We start from the raw sequence: 10,597 nt of genomic DNA on the forward strand, positions 1-10,597 counted from the left end.
TCTAAGCAAGCACCTAGTAGTATAGTGGATGGCCTCTTGATGGTGGTGGTGGTGACAGAGATGTCTTCCTTCTTCTTGGGTTAAGTCACAGTTGCTCAAACCTCACAAGGAATGTTGATTCAGGAAGTCTGAATGCTAATCTGCACTCCAAGTTAAGTATTTGGAGGCTGAGATGCCAAGTTCAGGGAGCCACATAAATTTTCTAGACCTGGGAGGGAAAAGACCTAAAATGTATGGAACAGCTAGGTTTTCAAGGACAACTCTATCTCCAGATCTGAAGTTCAGCTGAAAGAAGAGGACCAAAGCTGTTCACTGGTCTTTAGCTACCCAGTTAAAATCCATAGGCCAGACTTCCAGTTTTAGTTTTGGAACTATCCTTCCTGTACTTAGAACCAGAAAGGAAGCTGAACAAACTGAAAATCAGTGACTTACCTTAGACCCTTCAGAGACCTGAGGTCACAGGGCAAATGGCCACCCCTTATTCTAGAGAAAAGAAAATCCGGTGAGTCACAGCCTATCTCTCCATACATAGAGCAGAAAAGGCTAGAGACATATAAAGTGAGAAGACTTAAACGGTAGTTTTGACAAATTACTGGATGGAGACTGTGGAATAGTATGAGAGCGAGGACCCCCATGTGTGGTCTTAAAAGGTTTAGTGGGCTTTAGATCCAGGAATTCCAGCAGGTTCTCACAGTGAAGATCCCAGAAAGATTCCCTCATGGCTCTGGCAGTGGGAGGGGAATTGTGCTCTTGTGAAATACACCCACAGCCTTCTGCATGAGAAATGCCTACTCTAGTGGAAAACAACTTTTTCCCAGAGCCTTATCCCCAGCCCACTCTAGTCTTCCATTTTCACATAAGGGGGAGAAAGAAGACACAGAACACTCGTGAAGGTCACAGCCTAGGAACACGGGCCCACAGAACTCTGGGATTTAATTGGAAGAATACAGAACACACATTTTCCACCTTGTCACGAGCCTGCAGTAGAACAGGAGTGGAGTACAGCTGAAAGAGCTGCAACATGCGGACTCCCTCTGCAACGAGTAATTAGGGAAGCCCAAGGATAAGAGGAGACAAAAATAAGGACACTAGAATTTGAAGACTGGCACCTACAACTACAGTAAACATTACACAGAACATAAAACCTCTCTCTAAGGGTCTATTTACCTCCGTTCGCACTACCCAATATATCATGTCCAGCTTTCCATAAAAAAAAGTATAAGGCATGCTAAAAGACAAGAAAAAGCAGTTTGAGAATACAAAGCAAACATCAGAACCAGATGCAGATGTAATACAGGTTTGGCCATTATCAGGGAATTTAAAATCTGTATGATTAATATGCTAACAGCTCTAATAGATAAACTGGACAGGTGTGTATGGCAAGTGGCTGAGACCCAGGCTGGTTCTTATCGCTGCCACACTGCCAAAGCTCATGAGCACTTGGAAGTGACTGCAGAAGGCTTGACAGAACCGGGGAAGAGGAACCAGGACCGGCCCTAACTGGTGCCTGACACGTGGCCGTGGGACCAGACGGGGACGACTGTGTGACCCGGTGCGGTCCCGACAGGGCCAGGCCCTCTTTCTTAGACAACTGTGGGGACCACAAAGTGACAACGGACGTTACCATTTCGAGTGAGAAAAAAAGCAGCGTGGCAGAAAGAATGAATCTCGGCGCAGAGCAGTGGATTCTTCCCTAGGTGTGCCTTTAGAAGAGGGGCAGCGGTGAGGCCTCCACGGCAGCCTCCGCCCACCTCTCCCCCCGCCGTGGCCCCGTGAATTAAGAAAGAACCTGGGGGGCGGGTAGGACCTCCGCGTGGTCTGGCCTTGGATCGCCTCTCCCCTCCCAGCCCGCATCCTCACAGCCCCTCCCCCACCAGCGGCCCGGACGGACGGCGGGCGGCAAGGGGGAGGGGGAGGAGGCGGACACTAAGCAGTTGGGAGTCCCTGGACGCGCACGCGCGCACGCCTCTCATCGAGGGGCGATTTGTATCCATCCGCTGCTGCTCCCAGCGCGGCTCCATCCGACCTCCGGCTCCTGCTCGCCCCGCCCCTCGCCCGCGGGACCCAGAGGGTCTGTGGCATAGACCGCAGAGCCGGAAACGTGGGAGGGGTCGCCCCGTGGGGGGCCGCGGAGGCCCAGCGAGGCGGGCTGGCGTTAATCCGTGCCTGGCGCGGGGGCTGCTCTGGGCTCCGGCCCCGCCCCCTCCGGGTCGGAACTACGGTGGGCCTGGGAGGGGGCGTCGAGCCCATTCGTGCCGTATCCCTCCGCCTCCTTCCCGACACCCTCGTCGCCAGCGGTTGGTGCGGCATCCTGCGCAGACCCTGCTCGGCGTCGTACCTCACGCGGGGGCCGGGACACCTCTCTGCAGTTCGGTGCGCACGGAAGGCGGTGGGAGTCCGAGCGAGGAGCTCTGAGCGGAGGGGAGGCCCACCACCGGGGCCCTGAGCCTGCACAGGCAAGTGGGGGTGTGGCGGCGGCGGGGGTGGTCCCTCGCTCGGTCAGCTTGCAGCCTGGCGAGGAGGAGGCGACGTGGTCGGAACCGGCTCCTGAGCGGTGCGCAGCGCCGAGGGTCCCCAGCGAGGAGGCGGCGGCGACCGGCGCGGGCCGGGCGCGGGGGTGGCGAGGGAGGCTCCCCGGGCCCCTGAGGAAGCGAACCACGCCGGCCGCTCCCCAGGCCGCTTTCCCGCTGCCCGCGCCCCGCCCCCCCACGGCGTCTGTGCCGCGAGAGGGCTGTGGGCCAGGCAGCTGCGGGAGAAATGGCGGAGCGGGAGCTGGGCTGGGGGGCGCCGGGGGATGGGGGGACGTTGGCCGCTCCGGGCCCTGGTTCTGGAAAGGGGCCCATTGGGCCTCGCGTCCTGGGTGATCTCCCTTCCCACAGGCGCCCGGTTGATGCCAAGTCTCCTGTCTGCGCGCTAGGTTGGCGATTTCGGCAAACGGGGCACGGAGCGGGTAGATTAAGAAGACACCGAAGTGAGTGAAATGTTTACCCTTGTCTTAGTACAAGTTTCATCGCCGTCTATATTTGGGTCTTGCGTGCGATTAAAGGCAGGCAAATGACAGGGTGAGGAGTCGGTCGACTCTCATAGGAAGGATCCGTGTAAATAGTGTGCTGTTTATTTTGGGATCTTGTTTTCTCAACATCCCTGCCCACTTTACTAGGTTGAGGTAATGTCGGTTCAGAATAAGGGGAAAAGCTTTCTGAAGAGTCAGTTTAGAACGCATGGAGTCATTCTACTTCTTTAATTTCTGGTTCTGGAAACCTCAACTCCGTCTCAGCCCCTCTCATACTGGTTTTACAGGTAGTCCCACAGATTTTGTGGAGTTCCCGAGGGTGGCTACCTGAGGAACCATGGGAGTTGGGACACATTTTTCTTACTTATCTCCTGATTGTTGAAAGGAGACGTTAGGACCTGAATTGTGGGTATCTGGCCATTCACCTGATGTTTTTCTACCGTCGTCAACATATTTTCTTGTGTTTTGCTGAATGCCCCTCCCTCTTTCTGTTGGGTGTGACTTTTCTCCAGCCAGAGGACTGTCCTTTGGTGGGAAGGATAGCGTCTCCCGAGGGCCCCTGCTCTGAGGGGCGGCTGGCATAGGTGGTGGATGAGGTAGGGTCTGTGTATGCATGGAGAAGGAGAAAGGGCAGGGGTGTGCAAAGCTGCTATTGAAATAATCGTCCCCGTTTTGGTTACTGCCTGCTTTCTAAATACCCACTCTTGTGCCTCATATTTTTGCTCAGGGAAAGGGGTGTGGCCTCTGCTGGGAAAATGACCAACTTCAGAGTTGGGAGGTGTAATTAGACAAGCCCGCAGGTCTCAGAGGACTGTATGGGGACTCATTTGGAATTGCAGACGGGTGGGAGGCATTTAACATGACCTCGTGCATCCAGAAGCATATGTTACGACACTTGTAAGGGTTGAGCCATCTCAATCTCTTCTGTTCCTTTTCTCTGCCTTTTTGTCTGTCTGCAGGTTTGTTCCTTCATAGGTTCCTGTAGAAATCTGCAGGTAGCCGCTCACTTAGAATTTGATTAAGAAAGAAAACGAAGACAATTCATTTGATTCCAAGGTGAGTGTGAGCATAGTACCCCTATTGATTGGGGGCGGGAATTGGCTGTCGGCAAGTGGGTGAGACCAGGTCATGTGTTGGAGCCATTGTCTTCCAGTATTCTAGACACCGCTGCCCTTAAATTTGTGTATAGGACATGGGTGTGGGGTGTGGCAGGATTGTGCCTGTAAGGTAATTGAAAGATACCCAGGAAATGGGGAGGGAAGCCATGAGGAGGACCAAGGCCAGAAACGTTACACAATAGACCCTTGAACGGTACAGGTTTGAACATAGTGGATTCTTTTCATTTGACCACAGTTCGGTTGACGCGTGCAGTTCTACTGCCTGCCGTTTAGACCCAGATTGTTCAAGGTTCACCTCTGTGGTTGGGGATCCGTGTTTGCGGGGGGCTTACTTTAGTTAAACTTGGGTTTTCAGCTACATGGGAGGTCAGCGCCCCTATCCAGTGCGTTGTTCAAGGGTTGACTGTATAACCAAAGCTCTAGATTTGGAAAGGCCACAGGTATTGGGTTCGGAAACCAGAGTGCATATCTGTCTACCAAAACTCAGAATTCCAGTCCTCCCTGTGTTTCTGTCCATAGGTCTGCCTGTGGTTTCAGCTGTAGGGCTTATCGACACTGGAAGCAAGGAAGGAGAACAAAATTGTTCCCGTTCAATGCAGGTTGGTATGAGGCCGACCTGGATGGACCTGTAGAGTATAGGGCTGGATTTTCTTATCCTCTCTCACCTTCAACAAGCTCTCCCGTCATCCCTGCTACTATTTATTGTAGACAAAAGAGTGCAGTAGTGCCTGGGGAGGACAATGTTGGGCATTAGTGGGAGTGTGGAAGGGATAAAATGAGGTAACAGTTTTCTGTGATTCCACTTCTACCCCATCCATAATCTGTCTCTACTCTCTTATGGCCTGTGTGGCTGTCCGTATAGATACGCACAGTTGTAAGAGACTCAAAGCCCATTTCCTTCTTCCTCTTCAGGTCTATCTCCAGCGGTGGCTGTGGTAGCCTTGGAGTAGTGGAAGATGATCACTTTCAACAGGTCTCTCCTCGGACCATCATCTTGCTCAGCCTGAGCACCTCTGCCCTCTGTCTGTGTCATTGACAGGCTGTGTGTTTGGAAAGGGCCGCGAGGCTGCTGAACTGACAATTGGCTCTGCCTCTTGCTACAGAGTTTCTCTCTGATCCAGTGAAAGAGTGTCAAGACACGGACCTGGGACACGTTGAGAACCAAGGCCAAGGCTGTCTGTATAACTCGGTTTCAGCCATGACTAGGAGTAGAAATAAGGCCAGAACTGCAAAAAAGGCTGGTGTGAAAGCTGAAGCGAAGAGGGAGGTTGCTGGCGTAGTTGGGCCTGTAGCCGACATCCAAGCCAAAGCAGTAGCCAAGGCAGGGTCTCCGGCAGATGCAGTGGCAGGGATGAAGGCAGTATCTAAGAACAAGATTGCTATTGAGATGAAAGAAAGGTCCCTGGCAAATTTCAGCCCCAAAGCTGAAGACAAGGCCACTAGAGTATCTCAGTTTTGTTCTGTGGCTGAGGCTAGTGCTGGGTCCAGGTCCGTGTGTAAAGATGAGGCTGGTGTTGATGCCTGGTTCTGGGCTGGGGACGACACCAGTGTTGGTTCCTGGTTCTGGAATGGAGAAGAGACTGGCAATCATTCCAGTGCTAAGGATGAAGGTCAGGCTGATACTGGTCCCCCGGCCTGTGCTGGGAAGTTAGAGGCTGCGTTGGCCGGGCCTAGCTGCAAGGCTAGGCCAGGGGCGGAGGAGGAGGAGGAGGTGGAAGAGGAAGAAAACGTTATTGGGAACTGGTTTTGGGATGGAGATGAAACTAGTTTTGACCCTAGTCCTCGACCCGTGAGTAGGATAGTTAGGCCCCAGCCTGTGGATGAAATTAATGAAAAAAATAGGCCCAAGGACTGGTCTGAGGTAACTATCTGGCCCAAAGCCCCTGCTGTCACTCCAGCAGTGTTAGGATTTAGATCCCAAGTCCCCTCTGAGACAAGGCCTTCATACATTGTTCTGGCCTCAGCTGAGGAAAATACTCATTCTTTGCCTGTGGTGACAGCATGTTCTTCTAGGAGAACTCCCTCAGGCTCACAGCCTAGCCCTGAGTACCCATTTGGTTCTGACCCTTGTGTTGAGACCATAGAGGAGATCAGACGCCAAATCAGGATCAGGGAGGTGAATGGGATTAAGCCATTTGCTTGCCCTTGCAAAATGGAATGCTACATGAATTCTGAGGAATTTGAAAAACTGGTTACCTTACTTAAGTCAACTACTGATCCCCTCATTCATAAAATAGCTCAGATCGCAATGGGGATCAACAATGTTCATCCGTTTGCACAAGAGTTCATTAATGAGGTGGGTGTGGTCACACTTATTGAAAGCTTGCTCAGTTTTCCTTCCTCTGAAAGGAGAAAAAAGGCCACAATTACCCTGAATCCCCCTTCTGGGAATGAAAGACAATGCAAGATTGAATTACATGTTAAGCATATGTGTAAGGAAACCGTGTCTTTTCCCTTGAACTCACCCGGACAGCAGTCGGGATTGAAGATACTAGGGCAACTGACGACTGACTCTAACCATCACCATATTGTCGCCAGTTACTTTTCAGAGCTTTTTCATTTGCTATCCCTGGGAAATTGTAAAACCAGAAATCTCGTGTTGAAAGTGTTTTTGAATTTGTCTGAAAACCCAGCTGCAGCCAGAGACATGATCGATACAAAGGCGTTAGCAGCATTAAAACTTATCTTTAACCAGAAAGAAGCAAAAGCCAATCTCGTTAGTGCCGTGGCCATATTTATTAACATAAAGGAGCATATCAGAAAGGGCTCAATTGTAGTTGTCGATCGCTCGGGTTATAACACACTCATGGCCATTTTCCGTGAAGTTAAAGTGATTATAGAAACGATGTAATAAAAAGAGAACACTTTGAATAATCTCCAAACTCAAAGGCTGGCTGTCCTCAAAGAGCCTTGCATAATGTTTTGTTCATTACAGTGTGCGTATAATACATTCCATCTTTAATAGTATTACCTGTGACAGTGTCTAGGTTTAAGCTTGGACCATTTTTCAAATGAATATCACATCGTGAGCTGAAAACGTCTTGATTTTTATCTTGTGTAAAGATAAAAGGGGCGCTTTTTAACATTTTACTTAATGAACCAGTTCATCCTAAGTAAGCTTACTTGTTTGTTAGTATCTGCTTAGATCATTTGTAGCTTCATATTGTAGAAAAGAATATCCTTGAACATATAGTGTGGTTGCAGAAGTAAGGCCTGTGCACGCTGATACACTAGCTGCATCAGATAACTCATTCTACTATACAGAAGTGGCCCTGAGTCCTAGATAAAATGTAATACTCAGTTTTACAAATTTTGTTACTACATTTCTAGCTCTTATATTTGTTAAACTATTTCATTTATGTCAGTCGTCTCACAGGAGAGAAAGGAGATAGGTGTAGGGAGGATATATTTCCTGAGTATCTGCTCTTTTGTCAGGTACTGTGTTGGCACTGTATTTTACAGTTTTTTCTCTCCCCTCTTCTCACAGCAGTCCCGTGAGTTAGGTACTGGGAGTTTTTATTATTATTATAACTCATTATTCTGGATCACCTCCAAAGAGAATTAGGCTAAATGTTTTTTCCTAGATTCCCATAGCAAGCAGGTGGCATAGCTGATTCGTCTGATACCAAAACCCACTCACTACCTGGAAGTCCTCACTTTTTTAGGTGGTGGCCTTGGAGCCTCAGAGACTGGGTTTAATGATTCTATTTGTTGTGGATATTGTCCCTGCCAGCCTTGCAATTCTTCCTCCAAGCTCACACGTCTGTCAGGGATTTGGCTTCACCTTTCTAGGACAGGTGTATGGATGTGCACTGGTCGTGTCTGCAAATAGGTTCCCAAAATTATTGAATGTTTAAAAACGGATGTGAATTTGGAGTCATCGGCAAGTGAAATTTTGCTGTATATCCTTCCTATCTTTTTCAATCTGTATGTATTCCCCCAAATAACGAATCATTCTGTACATTGTGTCATACATTACATTTTAAAAGATAATTAATTGCTTTCTTCCTCCTCGCGAAATCATAATTGTTTTATCATTTATAACATTTCATATGTGTCACGTGAAAGGCCAGAAAGCTCTATCTTTTACTTAGTAGGCTAGCCCACTTCCTGCTTTTCTACTAGCTAAAACTACTAGACAAACTTCATTGAAGAAACTTAGACCCAGAACTGCAGCTTCATCAATACAAAAGAGGAAAGCTAGCAGAGACGCTGTTGCCTCAACCAACGTGATAGTGATTCCCGAAAGTCTATATGGTTCAGCATGCCTGGGACTTTTGGGCTGTGGTTGTGTTCTCTGAGGCTCTTGGTAAGCATTTACAGCCCCTGGTCTGAGCTGAAGGGAATGTCTTGGTGTGTGAAAATATTGGGTTATGTGCTTTGAGATTTTTAAAGTTAAGAAACTAAAACAATATCCTGCAAATACTGTTTGTATTGTAACCTGCTTTCCCCCATGAACTACGTTGTGAATATCTCCATGTCAATAAATATGCTTCAGCACATTTTTGAATCACTCCATGCTTTTTGTGTGTTAACAGTTGGTGCATAGTGCCTAATCTCCCCTTGCATATCCTCTTAAACAATATGTACAAATTCTCTCGTGAAAATAGGACTGTAATCTGCAACTTGCCTTTTCGTCTTTCCAATTATCTTTCTAATTTAGTGTTTACATACTTATTTAACAGCTTTATTGAGAGAAGATTGACATACATGAAATTATATTTAAAGTATTTAATAAGTCTTGGCATGCATACCTCCCTAAAGCCATCACAATCAAGGTAGTGAACATAACATCCATGACCCCCTAAAGTTTCTTCATGCCCCTTCGTAATCCCTCCCACCATGCCCTATGTCTCCCCACCCCCAGACAACCACGGCTCTGACTATAGAATCGTTCCCATTTTCTATAATTTTATATAAATGAAATACAACGTGTATTGGGAGCGGGCTGGCTGGAGTCAGGCTTCTTTCACTCACCGTAATTATTTGAGATCCATCCACATTACATGTATCACAATAGTCATTGCTTTTTATTGCCAAGTAGTATCCCACTATACGGCTATACTGTAGTTTGCTTATCCATTCACATCACCATTTGGGTTTCCGGATTTTGGCAATGAGAAATAAAGCTGCTATCGGCATTCGCGTCCTAGTGTTTCTGTAGATGTATGCTTTGCTTTTCAGTAAATACCCGGGAGTGGGATGACTAGATCATATGGTAGGTTATATGTTTAACTTTTAAGTTTTCCAAAGTACAATTTGACGTTCCTGCAGCAGTGTGTGAGAGTTCGGATTTCTCCACATCCTTGCTAACACTTGGTATGGTCGGTCTTTTTAATTTAGCTATATATCATTGCAGACCTAATTTGCATTTCTCTAATGACTAATGATGTTGAACATCATAAACATATTTGCCATCCAGATATCCTGGGCGAAGTATGTGTAAAACTTACTGCCCTTTAAAAAAAATTGGGCGGTGCATGTTTATTGTTGATTTTAAGAGTTTCTTATATATACTGGATACAAATGTATTAACTGGATATGTTTTAGAAATATTTTCTCCAGGTCTGGATTATATTTTTATTCTCTTAAAAATGTATGTTTTGATGAGCACAAGTTTTTAATTTTGATGAAGAACAATTCTTTTTACCAGTTGTGTTTTGGTGTTATATGTAACGAGGTCACAAAGATTTTATCCTATATACTGAAAGTTATAGTTTTAGGTTTCACATATCAGACTGTGATCCATTTCGAGTGTTTCGTGTATGATACAAGATATAGGTTGCAGTTCAATTTTTGGCATAGCGATAGCCAATTTTTCCAGTACCACTTGCTTAAAAGATTTCTTTCTCCACTGAGTTGCCTTTGCATCTTTGTCAAACATCAGTTGGCCCTCCCAAAGTTAGATTTTCTTCTGTCACCGAATATTTGACTCTTTTTACCCCTATCTACCTTCCCCTTTGATAATATTTAATAATAAATAATAATAATAATGATAATAATAATAATAACAGTTGTCCCTAAATGTATGGGTCTGTTTCTGGACTCTATTCTGTTTCTTTGATCTACTTCTGTATCTTGATTATGATGCCACACTGTCTTGATTACTGTAGCTTTATGATGTCTTGAAATCAAGCAGTGTGAGTCCTCTATCATTTTTCAAAGTTATTTTGTTGATTCTTTTTCTTGCTTTTCCACACGAATTTTAGCATTAGCTTGTCAATTTCTACAAAAACTCCAGCTGGGATTGTGATGAGGATAGCTTTGAATCAATAGCTCAATTAAGGGAGAACTGACAGGTAACAATGTCGACTTTTCTGGCCCCTGAACAAAATGTATCTACTGATCTAGGTCTCCTTAATTTCTCTCAGCAGCATTTTGTAGTTTCCATGCAACATACGTTTTAGCATATTCTTTCCTATTCTTTAACATATTCATATATTTTCCCTATGCAAATTGATGCATC

General features: G+C 46.7%; 1 protein-coding gene across 1 annotated transcript; it reads left to right on the forward strand.

Annotated features, from left to right (window-relative positions):
• Positions 1 to 2,879: 2,879 nt before the first annotated feature.
• LOC107504210 (armadillo repeat containing X-linked 5) lies at positions 2,880 to 8,635 on the forward strand. The gene is made up of 4 exons (XM_016133273.2): positions 2,880 to 2,971; positions 3,973 to 4,069; positions 4,651 to 4,730; positions 5,044 to 8,635. Exon 4 carries the CDS (start codon positions 5,330 to 5,332, stop codon positions 6,980 to 6,982), a length of 1,653 nt encoding a protein of 550 aa, XP_015988759.2. The 5' UTR covers positions 2,880 to 2,971; positions 3,973 to 4,069; positions 4,651 to 4,730; positions 5,044 to 5,329; the 3' UTR covers positions 6,983 to 8,635.
• The last annotated feature ends 1,962 nt before the right edge of the window (positions 8,636 to 10,597 follow it).

This window comes from Rousettus aegyptiacus, unplaced genomic scaffold, assembly GCF_014176215.1.
Source record: "Rousettus aegyptiacus isolate mRouAeg1 unplaced genomic scaffold, mRouAeg1.p scaffold_m13_p_9, whole genome shotgun sequence".
Taxonomy (NCBI): Eukaryota; Metazoa; Chordata; class Mammalia; order Chiroptera; family Pteropodidae; genus Rousettus; species Rousettus aegyptiacus.

Excerpts from the sequence above, each read along its gene's own strand:
- LOC107504210 (XM_016133273.2), top strand. The coding sequence starts at position 5,330 with ATGACTAGGAGTAGAAATAAGGCCAGAACTGCAAAAAAGGCTGGTGTG.